Below are 21,212 nucleotides of genomic sequence, written 5' to 3'. Positions count from 1 at the left end.
CAAGGATCATCTTGAATCGTCTTCCTTACTATCTTTAACAAGTGTCACTGACTCTTTCTTTAACCATGATTAACACAAGCTAATATAGCATATCCCAAAGCTATTTAAACTTATATCTTTCGATGGAAATTGGTTCTTTTTATAAAAAGCTAATTAATTCTGACAGATGGATTATTCTCCGGTTATTGAAAAATAAGTACTGCTTGAATGTGGAGTGGTGGTTGCCAAGGGCTGGAAAGTGGGAAGATGAAAGGATGTTGGTCAAAGGGTACAAACTTTTAGCTGCAAGAGGGATAAGTTCTGAGGCTCAGACTATAGATAATAATACTATATTACATACTTGAAATTTGCTAAGTAGATTTTGAGCATTCTCTCTCATACACACACAAAAGGTAACTATGTGAAGTGATAAATGTTTAAGTTACCTTGATTGTGGTAAATATTTCACGATATAGGCAAACATCAAATCATTACATTGTACACTTTACAATTGTACAAACACAATTGTGTTTGTCAAGTATACTTCAATAGAGTTGGGAAAATAGTAAATAAATAAATTCTGCTTTCCTAAATTAAACTTTTTTCAAAGACTATTGCTACATGTACACACAGAAGTTCCTATTTGAAGATAGATTTGCTTTTATGCTCCTTGAGTTAGCAAATAGCTATAAAATAAAGCCCTTTATGCAACTTGGATACAAAATCCAAGTTTATATCATAAAGTCTTTATCAAAATAACCTAAAAGGATACATATCAGTTTTTCCCCACATTACAAGTAAGAAAAAAGCTGAGATCCTAAGTAACTTGTCCAAGGAGATACAACTAGTGTATGATGTGAATTTCTACCAATTTCTGCCTGACTCATCATACTGCCACCCGAGGTAGAAAAGACAAGTTTCTTGTTTTCATGGAGATTACAATCTGGATGCTTCTAAGTATGATTCACTGTGTATCCTCCACATCGATCAATATCACATCCTGCACCATGCACATACTCAATAACTGTTGAAAAAATGAAGGAATGATTGCCGGCTTCACTCAGCTCACCTATTAAAACCTATCTAATGCAGATAGCTAACTACCAAAAGACCTCTCCTTAGACAAGACCTTCATGTTTTCCTCTATCTATTTTCTTGTAAAAAGCTCAGAATCGTAAAATCAAAATCACAGAATCTTAGAATCACAGAGCTGTAATACTTGTGAAGTTATAAGCTACTATACAAAGGGAAGTTTATTTCAGAAAAATGACCCTAGGCCACGCTTCTCAAAGTTTCTTTAAGAACCTTTGACACATACAGTCATTGAAGACACCAAAAGGGATTAATTTATGTGGGCTACTTACTATATAGAATTTAAACCTAAAAAACATTAACTACCTATGTATTAATTCATTTAAAAATAACACTGGGGGGGCACTTGTGATGAGCACTGTGATGAATCACTAAATTCTGCTCTTAAAACCAACATTACACTATATGTTAACTAACTAGAATTTAAATAAAAGCTTTAAAAATAACAAATAAATAATTTTTGAAAAAAATTAAAATTAAAAATAACACTGATACATCCACCAAATGTTAAACTGTTTGAAAGAAATCGCTACACTTTCCAACAAAATTAATAAGAGAAATGGAATTGTTTTATCAAGTTAAAATGATGTTTAATGAAAAAAGCAGCTAGTTTAGCTCACAATTCAAACAATTGCATAAGCAGTTTTCCTCAAGACAAACATTGCACTGTGGGAGGCATTACAAGTGCCTTAGGCATTCTTCCCATGTTACCACACAGAATTTTTAAAAGATGCATATTTACAGTAGAGATTTAAGAAAATCAATAGTTTCGTTGCTTCATCAAGGAAATTCTTAAGTGAATCAGGCATTTTTTTCCTGTATTTTTTCATGTGAGCACAGTGGCAATGAAGAGTAGGACAGCTGTTGGTACAATTTGGTGCCAGCTTTGATTCATGCTGAGGCACCAACAGATTCACCCACTACTGAGAATATCCACATAATGAAAAAAGCAAAAAACAGTCTCAACATTATTATGGAAATAGTGTTGACCTCACGGACCCCCTGAAATAGCCACAAGAAAGCCATTGCCCTAAACAATCCCATCTGGTACTAATTTTTTCAAGTTCCATTTATCTCTTAGTTATTTATGTCCATAAACAAACACTTGAATATGGTTGCCAAGGGCATGGAACTAACAGCATCTTTATGCACCAGCTCTCACTTAACCCTCTCTGAATCTATTTCATTGGGCAAAATTATTTTTTTTTTTGATATTTACTTATTTATTTTGAGAGACGAGAGAGAGAGAGAGACAGAGAGGGAGAGAGAATCTCAAGCAGGCTCTGCACTGACAGTGCAGAGCCCAATGTGGGGCTTGAACTCATGGACCGTGAGATCATGACCTGAGCTGAAATCACTTAACCGACTAAACCACCCAGGCACCCGTGGGCAAAATTGTTTTCAAAATAAATCTTTTAAAAATAATTACATCAAAAAACATTGAGCCAGGGGCGCCTGGGTGGCTCAGTCGGTTGAGCGTCTGACTTCGGCCCGGGTCATGATCTCGCGGTCCGTGGGTTCAAGCCCTGCATCGGGCTCTGTGCTGACAGCTCAGAGCCCGGAGCCTGTTTCGGATTCTGTGTCTCCCTCTCTCTCAGACCCTCCCCTGTTCATGCTCTGTCTCTCTCTGTCTCAAAAATAAATGAACATTAAAATCAGCTGAAGAGCTTTTAATATTAAAAAAAAAAAAAAAAAAAAACATTGAGCCAGATGAATATCTGCCTGTCCTCTCAAGTGTTCCTATGAAAATACAATTTATATTGAGTTTTCCATGCTTTTCTTATTTGCTTCCTGGTGGCTTTATGCAGGTCCGATGTTTAGACCTCCTATTTTCCTGGAACACAGCAGTTAAGGTTGGTTTCAAATTGTCTGCGGTTCAATGGCATAGGATTAGTGGGGAAGCCAATCCCAAAGCTAGCTCAAATGATGCATTAAACAATCTTTGAACATTGAAAGGTTGTTATGGAATCACACAGGCTGCCTCAAATCATTGATCTCTCCAGCCCAGCTATGTATACAAGATTTAGGATTGAGACATAGTAATTATGCACTAATCAATTTCAGCCCAGTCTATAAATTCCATGGCAAGGGTTGAAATAAGTAAAAATGGCATATCATTAAATAACATATACTGTGCTTTTGATTAATAATTAAATTAGAATTGACCCCGGAATGCTCAGTTGGTTGTCACTTAGCAATATGAAGCTTATGAATATAACTTACCTGACCAGACATTTTCCCCTTTGATTCAGACTGATAAAAGAGCAGACTCTGTGAGCCAATTTCCTAGTCCACGTTTTATGCAAATTAGGCTTTAAGTATAATCAATGCCAGAAATCTCTGAGAATAAATGCTAGACAGTAGGCGGAAAGAATATATAAAATTCTAAAAGCTTTTAAGTTGGAAGCAGACATCTGAGGAACCCGTATGATCCTTAACAGGAGGGATATGCTTTGAAACACAGAGCAGTCTTAACACAGGAAGTGGACCAGGATCCAGAGAAATGCATTCTTGTTGTAAAGGCCAGGTAGCTAATAAGCCATGCTTCTGTGATAAACCAGGGTCAGTATGGCTAGACAACTGTTTCTCTTCAAAGTTGTCTCCATGAAGAATCAAAAAAATAGCTTCAATGCTGTGAAGTAAGAGAACACAGTTTCTCTGTGTCACAAAGTCAGGCCTTCACTAGAACAATGATGTCAAAGCCCAAAACAGAGATTCACAGGCCAGTGCCTTTGTGTTTACTTTCTCAATCCTGTCATATTGCTGTAGAAAGTTTTTAGCAGCAGACGTACATTCCACTTGAAGGTCAGAAAAAGTGAAACTATTTGCCTTTTGAAGTACAGGCCAATACAATTCTACTTTTGGTTTCATAATCTCTCCAAGGTTTTGAGGCCTAACTGCTAAGGGGACAGGTACAAGCTAGCAGGTCAGTTTCTTCAGTGAGGGGGACAGATTTCACAGACTTCCAAAGACTTTTATCGGACTGTCTTTGGAAGACAGGATTCTGAAGGAGCGAGCATGTGTAAATGGGATGTATTCCATGAATAGTCAAAGGGGAATTGACTGTGTGGATTAACCAAGAGGACATCTGGAGAGGAATTACACTGAGAAACAAGAGTACAATAGTTCCCAGGCATAGAAATGACATTGTGTCAGATTCAAAGCCAAGTCTCAAAATCTCAAATGATGACTGAGCCTCACAGATTGATTAGGAATTGTCTAGACAGAACACAGAAATTCCTCAATTCAAGTTTGTTGAATTGAATTGAACCTCAAAAGCAGTACCCTGTATGCTTATAATTCCCGGGTTTTGTTTATAAAGTAAAATAAAAAGTACTATGCTATGCAAACAGGAAACAGAACAAATGGTTATAAAGCAAACTATTTAAATAAAACACCTCCGAAGCCAAGAAAGCCTTTCACATGATGTTGAAGTGGCCAAAAGCAACAAATAAATGCCTTAAGGTATTTGTTACATTAAGAGGCTGTTTCAACCTAGGGAATATTTCTTGGCTTCTGACCTTTAGATCGATGTTCTCAGGAATAGAATCTTTCTAATATCCACCTCCCACACCACCCCTTTTATTGGCATCATAAAACCACAGAGAACCCTGCTTCTCTCGAATTTTTAAAAGCATAGGAGTAATATGTGGTCAACTGCATTTAAAGTATCTAAGTTTTAAAAACACACAAATATCCACTTACTATGCATATAAAATTATTTTTCAATTGGCTGAAAACATGCACACTCATCTCATGACTGTGATCATCTGTTTGGAGAGAGTGTAGGAAGGGGACTTGAAGACATGGCCAAAGGGGACTTGAAGTATTTTTAATGTGTTTATATTTTTAAAGTAAATTATAAAAGCAAATATGCAAAAAAAAGTTGACAGGATAATCCTAAAAGGTGGAAACATTGTGTTTGTTACGTTAGTCTTTGTTCTTTGAGGTGTTTTTGTTTTGTTTTGTTTTGTTTTGTTTTGTTTTCATTGTCTCAACAAAGGGAATGGAGACATTGAGGAACAGAATCTCAGAATATAATCCCAACTAGTTTCCCAGGTTCTGTAGCCTGAGAACCTTTCAGTTAACAGACATGTAAGGAGGTTTTCCTGAAGTTCCCCCATCTGTGCAAAAAATGACAAGCCTTTTACCCCAACCTGACCTGAGCAGCAGGTCCATGGAAACAACCTCATAGGATCACATGGTTTCCTACAGCATCAAATGCTATATAGTGAGTAGCTCTTTATTGCAGAAAATTCACAGAAAAACCTACATGAGCCCTACTACTAAAGACTTGCAGTATTTGGAGATTCAAGAAATCATAGCTATGTGTACATATATACATTCAAATTCTTATAAACAGGGTGATTCTAGATGATATCTGAGCTGATCTATTGAGTACTTGCTATCTGCCAGTGTCTTAGTCCATGTACACTGCCTTAACAAAATACCACAGTCTGGGTAGTTCATAAACATTCATTTCTCACAGTTCTGGAGGCTGGAAGTGTGACAACAGGGTGCCAACATCATCTCTTTTGGGTAAAGGTCCTCTTCCCAATTGCGAACTGCCAACATCTCACCCTGTCCTCACCTGGTAGAAGAGACTTGGGAGTTCTGTCAGGCCTCTTTTACAACAGTACTAACCCCACTCATAGGGCTCTGCCCTCATGACCTCGTCACCTCCCAAAGGCCCTACCTCCTAATATCATCACCACGGGGGCTGAGATTCAACATATGAATTTTGGTGAGACACAAACATTCAGACCATAGGGAGGCAGGTACCATGATAAGCATTTCATGTGATAAGCATTTCATTTCACATCAGTCTCCAACTAAAGTCGCCTTTCTCCATTTAAGTAATAAAGAAAGCAAAGCTCAGAAATTATGAACTTGCCCAAGATTACAGAGCTAACTATTGAAGAAGCTGGGATTTGAAGCCGACATTATATCAGTACTATTGTTTTACATCATTACTATTCTATGTTGCTGCCCTGTGAATTTAATGTACTCAAAACTTGTGGAAATTTTTTAGAATGATATTGGACATTCAGAGGAAAGAGGAAGCTTAATACGACTGAGTTAGTTCCAGGAGACTTTGCAAAGAAGGGATTTGATTGGAGTGTGACGAACAGGCTGCATATTAGCTGAGAGAGCAGAAGCAGTGGCACAGTGGTGAGTAAAGCATGGCGGGGGGTTGGGGAGGGGTCCAATAGACAGTAAATTAACCAAACTATAACACAGACACACGCACACATAACCCTGCAGTTAACCCTTCAGCCTACAGTGCAGAAGTACATATAAGAGATGGAAGATAAGAATGGAAAGGAAGTTAGGAGGTCAAAGCATGGTGCTTCTTTTTTTATTATTATTATTCTTTTTAAGTTTATTTATCGATTTTGAGAGAGAAAGAGAAAGAGAGAGGCAGAAAGAGAGAGAGGGAGAGAGAGAATCTCAATCAAGCTCTGCACTGTCAGCACAGACCACAATGTGAGGCTCGAAACCGCAAATCATGAATCATGACCTGAGCCGAAACTAAGAGTGGGACGCTCAACCAAAAGAGACACCCAGGTGCCCCAGGTCATAGTGTTTCTTAAAAGCGGTGTTAATATTTTTCTAGATAAATGGTACCACTAGACAACCAGGTATTATGTCAGCCATACCAACTATAACTAGATAAGAGATGAAGGGAAATTACTCCTTAGAGAAGTACTCCAACTAATAAAGGAAGAAGAGATGAGGAATTAAAATATCTCTGTCTCTCAATGCCTACTGAATTGATGAATCAACATTGAGCATCAGTAGCTGCTACCATTGCAAAAAAGAAAGACCAAAAGACATTATCTCTCCCAGCAGAAGAATATATCACTATCTATGAAGAAGTCTTGAGAAAATAAGTGAAATCTAAATGTGATCAAGTCTATAAACTCCATACCAGTGTATATGGGATACACATGACAGGAGGACAAATAAGGACACCAGAGAAGTGTAATTAGCAAACTCCAGAATCTAGAACTTGTAGAAAACAAGACATATGCTTTCTTCAATAAGTAGGCTAATAGGGGGGAAAAAATAAGAGGTGGGGGGTGGAATCCATAGATTAAAAGACATATCAACGGATCACAAAGTCTAGGCTTTCTTTGAATCCTGATTCAAAGAAACAACCTGAAATAATAAATGCATAAGCAAGCAAGCAAACAAATAAATAAATAAATAATTTATAAGACAAAAACTTGAACATTGACTGGATATGTGACTGGCATTATTGTTAATTTTTCTTTTGGGTGTGTTTTATTTTCTAGTGATACAGACTGAAATATTTACAGATGAAAGAATATGATGTCTGGGATTTGCTCCAAATTAACGTGGGCTTGGGAAGTAGCGTGGGATACAGCTAAAACAAGCCTGGTTATGAGTTCATTAATTGTTGAATTTGGATGACAGGTACCTGAGGGTTCATTTATTTTTGTATATGTTTAAATTTCTCCAGTAAGGCACGAAGGCATTTAAAATTTATTTTCCAATCCAATGGAAGTCTTCTGAGTTTTATTTATTTATTTATTTATTTATTCATTCATTCATTCATTCATTCATTCATTCTTGTGAGAAGCAATTAGTACAATTAAAAGGAAAGTAGGAAAAAATAAACTCAGCAATAATTTGCAAAGCAAATCGCAGTTGGGGAAGATAGAGACAAGGAGATCAGCTAGAAGTCCCTTACAACATCTGGACCCATATTGATAAGAATCTGATTAGAAAGTATTAATAGAGATAAAAAGAAAACCATAATTGGAGTGATTTTGAGGAACGGACACTTGAATTTCATTTTAATAGGCATACTTAGCTTTATACAATTAAAATTCTCTAGAAACCATAATGTTTCAGTTCTTAGCACGCCTACACCTTCAAAGTTTAGAGTTGGTCATTTTTAATGCCTAGAACAAGACACTCCCATGTCTTTTACCTTAGCAAGATATTCTCTGTAATCAAGTGAACAACTGTGATTCTCATCATAAAAAGAAATTGTGAAGATTTTTCAACAAAGAATAAAAAGCAGTAACATATATTTTCCAAACCTTTGGGCCTTGGCCATCTTTGCTCCTTAGGTCCCTGCCAACTCAGCATGTCAACCAGTATTGCCAAAGCTAATCCCAGACTTTCTTCACTACTTGAAGACAAGACAGTATCTGACTTACATCATCTCTTTGTTTGCTAGCAAATGAACAAAAAACTATATTAATTGCTTGCTTGGACTTACCAATAAATACAAGGCTACCAGTCACCAATGTCCTAGTTCATCAGGAAACATGATCACCAATGTCACTGATCAATGTTTTTCTAATAGTTGATAGATCTGAGCACTCCCATGTGTCTCCAATATCACCGATCACACTATTTTCATCATCAGTGTCTCCTTAACAATGACTTTGGTCACTTGTCTCCAGTCACCAACATCTCTAACCAATAATGTGCCTGATAACCAATGTCACTGATCATGGGATCCTCTTCTATCAAATTTTCTTGACTGTCCGTGTCATTGGCAGTATGCTACTTCTGCAAAACAATAGAACTGATCCAAACTCTTAGAAATCCCAGTGTCCAAGACCCTGGATTGGTATGTCTCTTGTTGTCAGAGCACCTATCTATGAGTGATCTCTGAAAGTCAGAGGTGAGATCTTTGATCACTGAGTAGTAGGGATAAAAGGTGGGGGATGCTTGGAAGACCCTCATAATCTATCATGGAGGCTACAGTGGGAATCTTTCTTTGCCTAGCATTTGGATACTCCTACAGAACAAAATATTCTTTTAGTGAGAACTTATATTTCTCTTGTTTAGGTGATAGTTGGTTGGAAGTTTTACTTTTACTATTATCACATCATTAAGTGAAAAAAAAGTGATGCATAGAAAAAAGAGTGGAAAGCAACATGTCAGAGATTAACACCTATTAATCTAATGTGTTATATTCAGGAACTAAATCATTAGAAGCCAGGTAAAAGGTAGGAGAGTTGACTAACAAAAGACACCTCTAGGGGGAAAAGACCTACCAGGTCATATTGTTGTTGTTTGCTGAATTTGTGAACATAAGTTTACTACTCACAGCCACCTGGGAGAAAATTACCTACTGGCACAGGAGGTTTCCATAAGCATAATTTTTCCCACTCAACTTTTTCATACTTTTAGCCCTTTGTTAGAATCCCTCCCTCTCTCTGAAACTCTCTTCCTATCTCCTATACTCACCTGATACTGCAAGATTTTGTTTCTAGATTAAATGTCACGTTTTTCATCCACATTCTCTACCAATCTATAAGAACCAATAGCATCTTACTTATTTCTAAAGAATTTAACATTCAATTATGATGCCTGATACATTTTATTATGGTTTTCTATTAATGCTATTAGACTGTATAACTCTTGAGGTCGGGGACACTGTCTCACCCATTTTATCACCAGCACTAAACCTGCCAAGTGTCTAGAACAGAATAGGGACCAAAAAAAGTCTGCGAGTGCAAGTGCAAAGAAATGTGTATAACTTATTTGGTTGAAGGTAGAAGCAAACATCTCCCCAAACACATCTCTGCTAGTCCTCCTCTGTCTAAACACTCCTTAATTTCTCATCAAGTAAATAGCTATTCTTAGAAAATACAAGTACAGAAAGAATTTCATTAAATAGTAAAAATACTTAATATTTTCTATTCATTTGATTTTTTATTTTCTAAACTTCTAATTCTCTTCACAAACCTTATTTCTCTATTGCAATTACACTTTTATTTCTTTCACTTCTGACATCTTTAATTTGACACTTTTGATTTAATATTTTAATATAACTAGGTAGTTTTCTTTGACCAAAAATATAACGCCCTGAGTGTGACATTTTCAGATACTCTGCTATTAACTGGAAGGTTACAGAGTTGGATAAGACAGGGACTTGCCCTTGAGAAATTCACAGCTTATTAAAAAAGACAGACTAGTCAAAAATAATTAAAACTTAATAGGATAAGATCTATAATATAAGTATGGAAGTCCATAAGAGTAGCAAAAATTAATGATTTGGGAATTACTTAAAATTTAATGAACAAAAATAATGATAAAATATTTTAATTCTTATATTGGTATCGACCTCTACTATTATTTCTGGATGATCACTTTCTTAATATGTAATACTCACTGAACCTATCATGTATAGGCATTATTCTAAATCCTTCATGTGTGTAAAAGTATTGAATTCTCTCAATGGCCCTCTATATAAACAATATAATTATTCCTGAGGAAACTGAGGCAGAGAGAGATTAAGTAACTTTTCAATGTTAAAAAATTAGTATTGGTAATCAGGGTGGAAATGTAGAAGGCTGGCTCCAGAATCTCAGTTCCTAACCATTATACAGACTATCTCTGAGCTCAAAAAGCAAGTTTTCTATCTCCTAAATCTTTTCCTGTTATTTTATATGAACTTTTGATAGAAATTTCCCAATCTTAGAAATTCAAATGCTCTTTAGAATACTGCCCTTTTTCATCCTCACAGAGGTAAATTTTTGTCTATGTAGTTCATACCCCCACGGCTTCAAGAATAAAAGGTTACTTGTGCCTCCGTCACATTTTACAGGCCCAGTAAAATGGCATGGCCTTTATGAATGTAGATTTGTTAATTGGGTAAAACAATAAGAATGTTGTGTACAGAAAATTAACAACTGGGTTCTGTACTCTCTTGCCTCGCTGTAGCATCCTAGAACAAGTGATTTTCATTTGCTTCAGGCAGAACTTTCCTAAGATTGTTAACAAAATCCATCCAATGCACTCCCAACACATTCCCAGCCACCATGTAAATGAGGCATATATTTGACTTTAAGGTAAACACTGCAGTGTAATTGATGAGAAGGATTGTTGTAGTAAAGATAATTATTATAGTACTCATGAAAAATGGCCTATGTATGTCCATTTATTCATTTATTTGTTCAGCAAACATTTTCCTTTTTTTATTTTTAGCAAACATTTTCAACCAACAACTCTCTGTAAACACCGTATAATGCTAAATACAGGAAGTAAAAAGATAAATTAAGATATAATATTATCAGGAGTACCTAGGTGGCTCAGTCGGTTAAGTGTTGGACTTTGGCTTAGGTCATGATCTCGCAGTTCATGGATTCAAGCCCTGTGTTTGGCTCTATGCTGACAGCTCAGAGTTCAGAGCCTGGAGCCTGCTTCGGATTCTGTGTCTTCCTCCCTATCTACCCTTCCCCTGCTGACACTCTGTCTCTCTCTTTCTCTCTCTCTCAAAAATAAACATAAAAAGATATTTTTAAAGATATAATATTATATAAAAATGTAAAATTTCTCTGGAGTAATATCTACTATGAGCAAAGTCAAATGAAAAACAACAAAGTAAAAAAATTATCTGAGACATACAAGCTTGATAAAGGTTAATTTTCGTGATATAAAAACGTCTTTACAAATCAATAAGGAAAAGGTATGGAATGCAATGAAAAGGGCAATGATTTAAACAACTTACAAAAAAATGAACTGTAAATAATTAATATTTAAAAATAGGATATTCTTAATCTCACTTGTAATGAAAGAAATAAAAATGTAAACAAGATCTCGTTACCCTCCATTAAATCACTAAAAACATTAATCAGTTTTCCACTTCCCAAGGTTGGCAACACAGAGGGAAATAGACACTCTCACACCTTATTGGTAAAATAATAAAATGCTACAGCACCTATAGGAAATTAGCCTTTTGTCTGTTGCACTGTGGGAAGTAACTAAATGTTGGATGAATAAAAAAAAAAAACGTAAGTCTATTCTCACAGATGACATCCTCATATGCATAATTTGATATACTCTTTTAGATACTAACCAAATTAACTCTGAACAATCGAATTAACTTCTGACTTTCAGATTCAGTACTTTAGCCGAGCCAAAATTGGAAAGTCCAATCTTGTGTCATGACTTGAACAGGTTCCAGTAAAGTTTTGCAGAGATCACAGCCTCATGGATTATCAAGAATGTGAAAGACACCCTTACCACCTCCCCCAGGCAGAAGGAAAAAGAAGATAGACTACAAATAGAACTGACCTGCCAATAGAATCAGTTTCTGCAGAGGTAGCAGCAGCCTGATGCCCAATATCTCAAGCCAAATGTGATCTTGCCTCATGCAGTTTGAGTGTACTGGAGGGAATCATCCAGGTAGTAACTGGCAAAGCCTGAACTAAGATAGGAGCACAAGCCATACCTAAAAGAAGATGGATTGGGTAGATACCAAGGATTTGGTCACTGTATGCACGTGAGGATAAGTATCACGAGGCATATAAATGACTCCCAAATTCTTGGCTTGGGAAATTGGAAGATGATGGTGCCATTATCCTATAAAATGAATGGAAGAAAGCATTGCTTAGAAGTTCGTCTCTTAAGCCAGAACTCATGAGTTCGACTCCAAATTCTATTGGATACCAGAGATGTGACTCTAGCCAAATTACTTACTTTCTCTTTGTCTTAATTTTCTCATTTCTAAAATATGAATAATAATAATAATAATAATAATATCTACTTCATAGAATTGTTATGAGGATTAAATAAGTTAATATCTCAGTGCTTAGTATAGAATGCTTAGAACAGTACCAAGCACATAGAAAGTGTTATATAATAGTTAGATTATTAATAGTTTAAGAACTTAAAATACTTATCTTTGTTGAAAACTTATACTAGTGAGGTGCCTAGATTCATCCTAAAGACCACAGACAACGGACATGATGATAGAAGCTGCTGACACACTCAGGAGACCATGGCTCAGTTGGAATTTATTCTCACTCAGTCAAGGTAATGAAGAGAGTGTGACAATGTGAACACACCTTTTGTGAAAAAAAAGCTCTCTTCCTCCGTGATCTATGATAACTCTTATAGGCGGGGAGTATCACTACTTCCCTAAATGACTCTGTTTCAGACAAATGGTACATTTAGGATGCCCTAAGCATCCTATGAACATTACCAACCCCATATTCTTCCTCACATTTGTGTCTATCCTCTTTATCATTTACAGCCTGCAATCTTAGTCAGACTCTTCCCTCTTTACTATTTTATGGCAAAATGCTCTCCCTTGCTAACCTTATACCAGTAAGAAATTTTATATTATTTCATCCAGCCATTCTTATAGGTATCTATCTTTATTTCATACACTATTCTTTCCTAAGTGATTTAAAAAACAAAACAAAACAAAACAAAACAAAACAAAACAGGGATAGGGATGGAGGAATAAACCATCTTTACTAGTTTGCTACCCTGTGTCAATTTCTACAGTATAATGCACAGTAGGAATTGCATAAATACATTATTATTGGTTGAACCCTAGTTGTTGTTTCCCTCAGTAGAAAGGAGAATGACAAAAACAGAAGGTAGGTTGAGATTTAGTTGAAGATTCCAGAATTAAAACAAATGTCACTAGAGACAACTTCTAAAGGGTTTGCCCTTTATTCGGTGTAAGTTAGCTCTTAATGTGACTCAGTTACAAACCTCAAAGTCATTTCTTTCTCATAGACTTTACTTCCAAGCTCATGAATTTCCTCTCCATCCTGCCCCTAGTCATCACCCTCAGGAACTTCAACATCTATATTGACCACTCCCCAAACACCTGGCCTCATGGTAAATATCTTTACCTACTTAGCCCTAGAAATCTTCACTCATTCTTCATTTTATTCCTAATACATTTCATCACATCAACTCCCTTCATTAACCTAAGGATAACCTGGTAGTTGTCACACAGTAATGGTTAAAAAATATGGAATGTAGCCGAACCTGCTGACCCCTCTCTCTGAGAACTTACTAGCTATGTAATACCAAACAAGTTTTAGGTAACTGTTGAGAAACAATTCTCCATTGCAATCTTATGCAATCTGACATCAGATTTTGCTCTGCACTGTCTCTTCAAAGATGTTAGTATAGCAGATAGCCTTGGAAGATATAAAGAGTATCTCCCTCTGATGTGGAAAGCAGATTTGATTTGTCTGCTGACCAAGATAATGTCTCCTTCCAGGGAAAGGTTGGACAGGTTTGCTAGCAGCCTCTATAAGATTGGGGTTTCCTAAGCTTAGGGTTTCTCTGTAATGACCCAAACCCACTCTATGCAGCATTCACCAGGGCCACCCTGTATCAACCCAATGGGACTTGAGGGGCAAAGGAACATGAAGCTCATGCCACTTTCTCCACCATGAGTAATGAAGTCATTTGTCTGTCTCTGACCCAGGAATCTTTTGTCACCTGCTAGCATCTATGAACAGGTGGCTGGCTAATTTGTTAGCTTTCAAGAAAGGTAAGATCTCAGATTTTCCACAGTTCTTGATAATAACCTCTTTATGCTTCAGTTTCCTTTTACTCAGCTATAAAATGGAGAAAAGATGCCTATCTCACAGAGTCAGTATGTTAATTAAATGGAATAACGATATATATACAATACTTAAAACCAGTCTGAGCCTCATAGCTGGACTCAATAACAGTTTTTGGTGACTCTTGACTTCCTCCTTGCCAAATGGCCTGCTCTCTAGGTCAGTTCTCACTGATGGCTTTGCAGAACTGACAACATATATCATCCTCCTCTTGAAAGTTCCTATGCCTTAGACTGTGACTCTGCACTAAACTGGTTTCCTTCTTACAATTTTAACCCATTCTAGTTCCTACACACACACACACACACACACACACAGAATTAACAACAGGAGAGGGGCACCTGCTTTGCTCAGTCCGTTAAGCATCTGACTTTGACTCAGGTCACGATCTCATGGTTCATAGGTTCGAGCCCTACAGTGGGCTCTGTGCTGACAGCTTGGAGCCCAGCACCTGCTTTGGATTCTGTGTCTCCCTCTCTCTCTGGCCCTCCCCCACTTGCATCCTGTCTGTCTCTCAAAAATAAAGAAAAATTTAAAAAAAATTTAAGTAAAAAAAATTAAAAACAAAAGGGGAATGTTTTGAAAATGTCCTAAGACAGACCTAAATTTCCACAAAATACTACTTAACAATGCAACAACAGCAGTCAATCAGTTTTTCTAAAATGGAGAAAGGGAAAAGCAGTAATCAGAATGAAGGGATCAAGAGTAATGAGATCCTTATCAAAAGGAGATAAGTTATAGGAAACCTGTAGGATTCTGAGTCATTCAGTTAAGTAGATGGCCAATATTTATTATTCTACAATATCCAATCTTAATTAAATATTTGCAAAAAACTACTGGAAAGAACACAAGAGAAATGGTGGCCATAAGCTACATGGCCAAGTGACCAGTGAAACACAATGTGGAATGATGGAACTTCAGTGTGGAAAGAAGACAAATTTTTACCATCAACAGATCCCAGGGAAACCCAGCTCCAGCCTCCAGGTTTTAGTAGTTGTAAGAACTTGGATGAGTTCCTTAGCCTCATCAAACATCAGTTTATCCACCTCACAAATACGAGAAGACCATTCCCCTTGAAGAGTTTTTCATGGGTTTCCTCAACAAATCGGTTCTATGATTATTGCAGAACTGAAGAACTGAAAAATTACTCCTTCGGAAACTAATCAAAGAGCTGAGGGACATTTCTGAATATTTCCCAAAAGAACACAAAATTTTGTAATGTGGTATTATACTTGCCAAATATAGCATTGTAGAACTTAAACTCTGGCTTCACAAAAACTCAAGGTATAGAAAATTCCTTAGTGTCAGACTTCTATAACTCAGTGTCAGTCTTAGATAACCACTAATGTGATTTGATAAACTTACCTGTAACAAAAAATCAAAGAGTGCCAGCTTAGACCACTCATGATGATGTATTTCAGTACAACCCCATTCAGGTTTGGGTACTCGGCCATTCTGCCAGCACTTCTGTTTCAATGACTGTTGGTAAGTTCCCCAGGTGAGCTTAACAGAAGAGTGAGTTTCATTACTTGTTGGAGATAAAGATGAGTCCCAGAGAATGACAGGACATGGGCGGCCATCTACAGAATCCAAAAAACAAACATACTTTAGCATGATATTAACACAGTATGTGCCTTCAGGCAGTCACTCATAGCTTCAATCTCTCACCTACCAAATGCAGGAGTTTGAGTAGATGATATTTCATGGTCCTTGCTGGACAATGAAAGGAAAGCTTTTTGAAACAAGACGCTTTAAAGATGTGGCCCAGCAATAAGCCACTAATCACCAATAACAACGTCCTCTGGTTAATGTGGTTTTACTCCACATCTAAAAGCCTGCTACCACGAAAAAGGAAAGAAGCCAGGCATTTATAATTGTCTATTCAATGTCTGAGTGGAGCTGCTATTTGTAATAACAACTGTCTGATTTTCTGAGGCCACAGAAAAAGAATTTTTAGAAGTCGCAAATTTAAAAGTGAAATTGTTTGGTTCACATCAGTCACTATATTCTCCAAAGACACAAAAAAGTAGCAAGATGGAAATTTTTTTCTTTTCTGATGGAAACAGCACTCTTCATAATGGACGTTTATTCACACATAACCTCACAAAGTGCTTTTAAGCAAATGTCATTTCTTCAACTGCATCTGTATAGATGATGTTTTCAAAAAAATCTGTCACCCTAATTGCTTTTGTCTCACTCTTGATAGTTTAGAAATTCCACTGCTAAACTATATAAAGAATGATGAGCCTGAGTGAAGTCATCATAAATGTAAAAGACCATGAAGGGTCCATTAAATGACATTTCAAGCTTAAAACCAATAACATCGCTTTCAAGCCCCCATTTCTGCCAAGTAAAGTCACTGAGAGATGATGTTAAGTGATTTTGCTTATCACTTAAAAATCAGAATGATGCTCTTGGGAAAAAAAATAAATAAGTCACAAAGTGCTAGAAAAGCCCACTTAACTCATTCTTAACAGGCCTGGACAAGAGAGGCCTCTCAAATTATGACTGGAATGTCTAAGACACATCACAGGAATTTTTAAAAGCCCTTTCACATAACCTGAGAGATACTCAATCTATAACTGTATTCCTTTTTGTTAAAGGCATTTGTTTTACCATCTAGCTTGTTTGCCTTCTTGTAGAGTTCCTATGTCTGTGTGGTCTTTACTACAGGAAACCATCATCTTCTACAACCTCTCTTGAATTTGCTATTACAGTGACCTCAGTAATGTTAGTGGCATTCACTTAATCATTCTGATAACCTGCATTCCAGTTTAGCTCAAAAAAAAAACTCTTCCTCCATTTAGCCTGGCAATTTAGTTTAGACCTGGGTATGTAAGAAGTCCTTTAGATTTTGGAAATTATGTAACAGTCATTGACACACAATTTAAAAAAAAATAAATAAACAACATAGATCCAAACTAAGGAACTTCATCTGTAACATCAATCTCCCCTTTTTATTTCCTTTGACTTTCCTAAATGATTTGGGGGCTGCTGGGACCCAACTGTCTTCTTAGATAGAAGATAAATATAATTTTAAATGAGTGTACCCCAAATACTGCATCAATGTAAAAAATCATAGTAATAAAATTCACATAAAAGCAGTCCATCGTGCAGTGGGAGACATGTAGAGACCAGTGTAATCAAATATGAGTGGAAGACACAACACAGCTTTCAAAGACACACGTACTTTAGATTTCTAAATATAAACACCAAGAAGTTCTAGCCATCAGTGTCTTTAGATAAAAGTTATACACAGATAGCACTTTAGATTCTGAGGGCTAGGAAGTACTCAAAGGGAGTTGAAACCTAATACTGAAGCTCAACAACACAAATCAATACAGGAGACAGGCCAGCAGGTTCCTCAACAAGTCACAGGAGGCCCTCAGAGAAACACGGAAATGATCTACATAAACAATTGGAACAGTTAACCTTCTGGGCTGTTTTCCTTTCCCTTAGAAACATTTGTTTCTTATTTTTAAAGCAATTAAAAGCAAATCTACTCATTTCAGGAAATGTGGGAAAACATCAAAATGTAAGGCTAAGAAAACAAAAATCATCTATAATCTTCTGTCCCAGTAATTGGTTATATTATTTATATACTGACCTCTGGTATTTTCCCCATCCCTTTCTTTTCACCTAAAAAACTGGAAATTGTTTTTAAAAATTTAAGAAGTATAGCTTATGATCAGAGCCTAGACTCTGGAATCCAAAAGATCTTTTGAATTCTGGTCACATTACTTCTTAGCTTTGTAACATTAGACAAGTTAAGCAACCTCTCTAAGCCTTGCTTTTATCCTCTGAAAAAAAGGGGGGTTGGGGGGTGGCGATAACACACCTTCTAAAACTGGCTTTTAGGATGCATTTAAAGTCCTCAACCTGATGCCTAACATATATGCACATCCCAGAAAGCTTTTGCTGTAACTATTATTATTATTACACATGTTATTACACATATACATTATGCAATTGCACAGTTCATCAGTCTTCGGCTGCCTTTGTTTTTTGAGTATCTACTGTATGCCAAGCATTGTTCCAGAAACTCCAAATAAGAAAATTAATAAATAAATGCCCATTTCTATTTATTTTCTTAGGGTTTACATTTCCACCAGGAGAAAGAGGCAAACAGGCAAATAAAATAAACATTTGGGACTGTCTTGTATATACAGTGTGTCACAATTGTTTTACTAAATATTTTACCACAAGAGTTTCTCTTATAATTAAATATTTTTAAGTAGCATCACTTTAACTGCCATACAATAATCTAGCCCAGTGGTCAACAAACTGTCAAAGGTAGATAGTAAAGTATTTTAGGCTTTGACAGCCATCCAGTCTCCATCACAACTATTCCCCCAGCAAGTGTTCAACTCTGCTATAGCACAAAAGCACTCAAAAACAATATATCAGCAGATGGATGTGACTGTGTTCCAATAAAACTTTATTATTGACATTGAAATTTGCGTTTCATAGAATTTTCAAGTGTCATAGAAATGTTATTATTCTTTTGATTTTTTTCAACCATTTAAAACTGGAGAAAGCATTTGTAGCTCACAGGGCATTCAAAACAGGCGAGGGGCCAGCTTTGGCCCACAGACTGCAGTGAATCAGCCCCTGATCTAGTCTATGAGCGTACTGTATTTCATTTACCATTTCTCTACTTTAGCACATCGAATTGTGTGAATGATACATTTTCTAAACTATTATTTTAAAAGCTGTTCTCGATCTTCCAAAGGGAGCTTTAAGCTGATAGGAATAATTCATTTTCAATTAGTATTCCGGGTTTTTCTCCACATCCATTCACGTCCCCTCAGCAAAATATTTTGAGTACTGACTATAACATAAAAACATTCCATCCTGCTCTGCTGGAAATCCATGCACCTCAGGCAAGGGGGATTTCTAGAAAGCAAGAAGAAAGTAGGATGAGTAGTACCTCTCAGGCTGAGCGTGGGTGGGGTGGGTCCCATCCACACACTGGTCTTCTTGCTGAGTCTCTGTGCATATGGCCCTTGAGATAACAGTAGTCAGTACGGCTCCAGATCTCAGGGCTATAAGTACTACTGTGAAAAGAATTCCACTTTTTATAAAATATGGCTGTTAAAAGAATTAAATGAACTTTGATAGATCCGAAGGAATGACAGAAAAATAGCCTCTGAAAACAGGAAACTGGTTAAAGCAACTTACCCTGAAGTGTTTCAGAGATGAGGGACATTCATCTCTTCACATTCAGGTTTGTCAAAATGATGCAGTACTGTACTCTCTAGAGAAATCTTAACAGTGAAGAGATAAAATTTTAACTGTCAGAGTGGTGAGAAAGCAGGTTTTCAAAGATATGTGGGTGTTCATGTGAATTAAAGGTTATACAGCTGCCTTAAAAATGAGACTTGCCAGAAAACTTATTTTTTCCCCAAAATCTGAATATCTCCTCTACTGCTGGTGTTCTCCCAAGTCATTCTTTATTCGAAAGACAAAGAAGACATTCTTCTGAAAAGATGAACATGAAAATTCACTAAGAATGTGCTATATACAATCTCCTTTGCCTGGATTTATGAAATGCCCTCCACTTGGAACATTGACTGCCTAGTTTTGTTGAACTAAAGGTGAATGCTAAGCACGCTGGGTCAAGTTGTGAGTGTCTGTCTGCATTTCTCCCCGGGCAAAAATTAGTAAAGATGTCCCGAGTTCTGAAATCAAAAACCCTTTCTACCATATGGGCCAAGTTCCAAGACTTGGAGCCAACTCCAAGGCTCCCCGCGAACAAGACAAAAAGGGAAGTAGCAATTCAGGTTCAGAGTCCATCATTAAAAATGACTACAAAACCTATCAAAGAAAACAAAGGCCTATCAAAACTTGAGACTCATCTTTGTTATAGGAAATGAATTCTGCCCGATTCCACCACAACTATCCACAACGCATTGAAGACAAACCTCAATGCCTTGGATCTCCAATTGCTAAAAGCAACTGTTGGTGCTGGTGTAATGCCAATGATGATGTAGCAGGTGTAACAACTAGTTGTTAATGATCCCTTAAGTACTGGCTGCTCTAATTTTTTTTCAGTGACTATCCCAGTAGGGTTTTGGCAGTTAAAAATATTAGGCTGAAGGGAAAAAGCAGGTAAGATCTCTTGGCTTAGAGTTGGTCAATGTGAACAAGTCAGTGAATGTGAGGGAGGATAAACCAGGAACACAAGATTCTGGGACAGCCTTGAGCAAGGAGGAAATTTGGAGGATTCGATGAGTCCTTCTGCTCAGGGTTTCAAATGTTGTTAATTTACTTATTCAAAACACAAATTTTTACAATGGTCCCTCAATTGTCCTCAAATAGACCTATTAGTTCACGGGTTTCAGACAGAAAGAATTCAGCGAGGCAGAGCAAACACGGAGGACTCGCAAGGTCCCCAGGTCAGGCAAGGCCCAGGCCTCAGACAGTTTAGAGTTTAGTGGAGAAAGACAAGTGTGCACACAAATGACAACCAAACAAAAATATCTGCCTGTTGAATGAGTGTTTGAAGGGAACGAGTGAAGGACTAACATAAAGACTGAGCTTTCAGTGCAAAGTCAAGAAATGAAGAAAGGTTGTACCCTAGAATGGCTGTGTGCTGAAATGTCACAATTAATAGGGGAAGAGATTTAGCTGAAAAGGAGCTGAGAATACGAGGTGTGGTAGAAAAAGAAATCACAAATGTTGATTCTATCCCTGACTTATCACTGGTCTCCACAGGACGTGAGCCAGGTCCTTCGGTCAGCTTGACTGAGGCACCGAGTTCCCCAAGGTCTG

The 21,212-nt window shown here is 37.0% G+C and overlaps 1 protein-coding gene across 3 annotated transcripts in view; it reads right to left on the bottom strand.

Moving 5' to 3' along the window:
- GASK1B (golgi associated kinase 1B) overlaps positions 1 to 21,212 on the bottom strand; it is a 46,810-nt gene that overhangs the window by 12,082 nt on the left and 13,516 nt on the right. For all 3 annotated transcript variants that reach the window (XM_007084212.3, XM_015538423.2, XM_007084211.3), the window contains exon 3: positions 15,804 to 16,018. In XM_007084212.3, the coding sequence (XP_007084274.1) occupies positions 15,804 to 16,018 (215 nt within the window). The remainder of the gene's footprint in view (positions 1 to 15,803; positions 16,019 to 21,212) is intronic.

The sequence above is a fragment of the Panthera tigris genome, chromosome B1 (assembly GCF_018350195.1).
Source record: "Panthera tigris isolate Pti1 chromosome B1, P.tigris_Pti1_mat1.1, whole genome shotgun sequence".
Taxonomy (NCBI): domain Eukaryota; kingdom Metazoa; phylum Chordata; class Mammalia; order Carnivora; family Felidae; genus Panthera; species Panthera tigris.
This window is presented reverse-complemented; position numbering and strand designations above follow the sequence as displayed.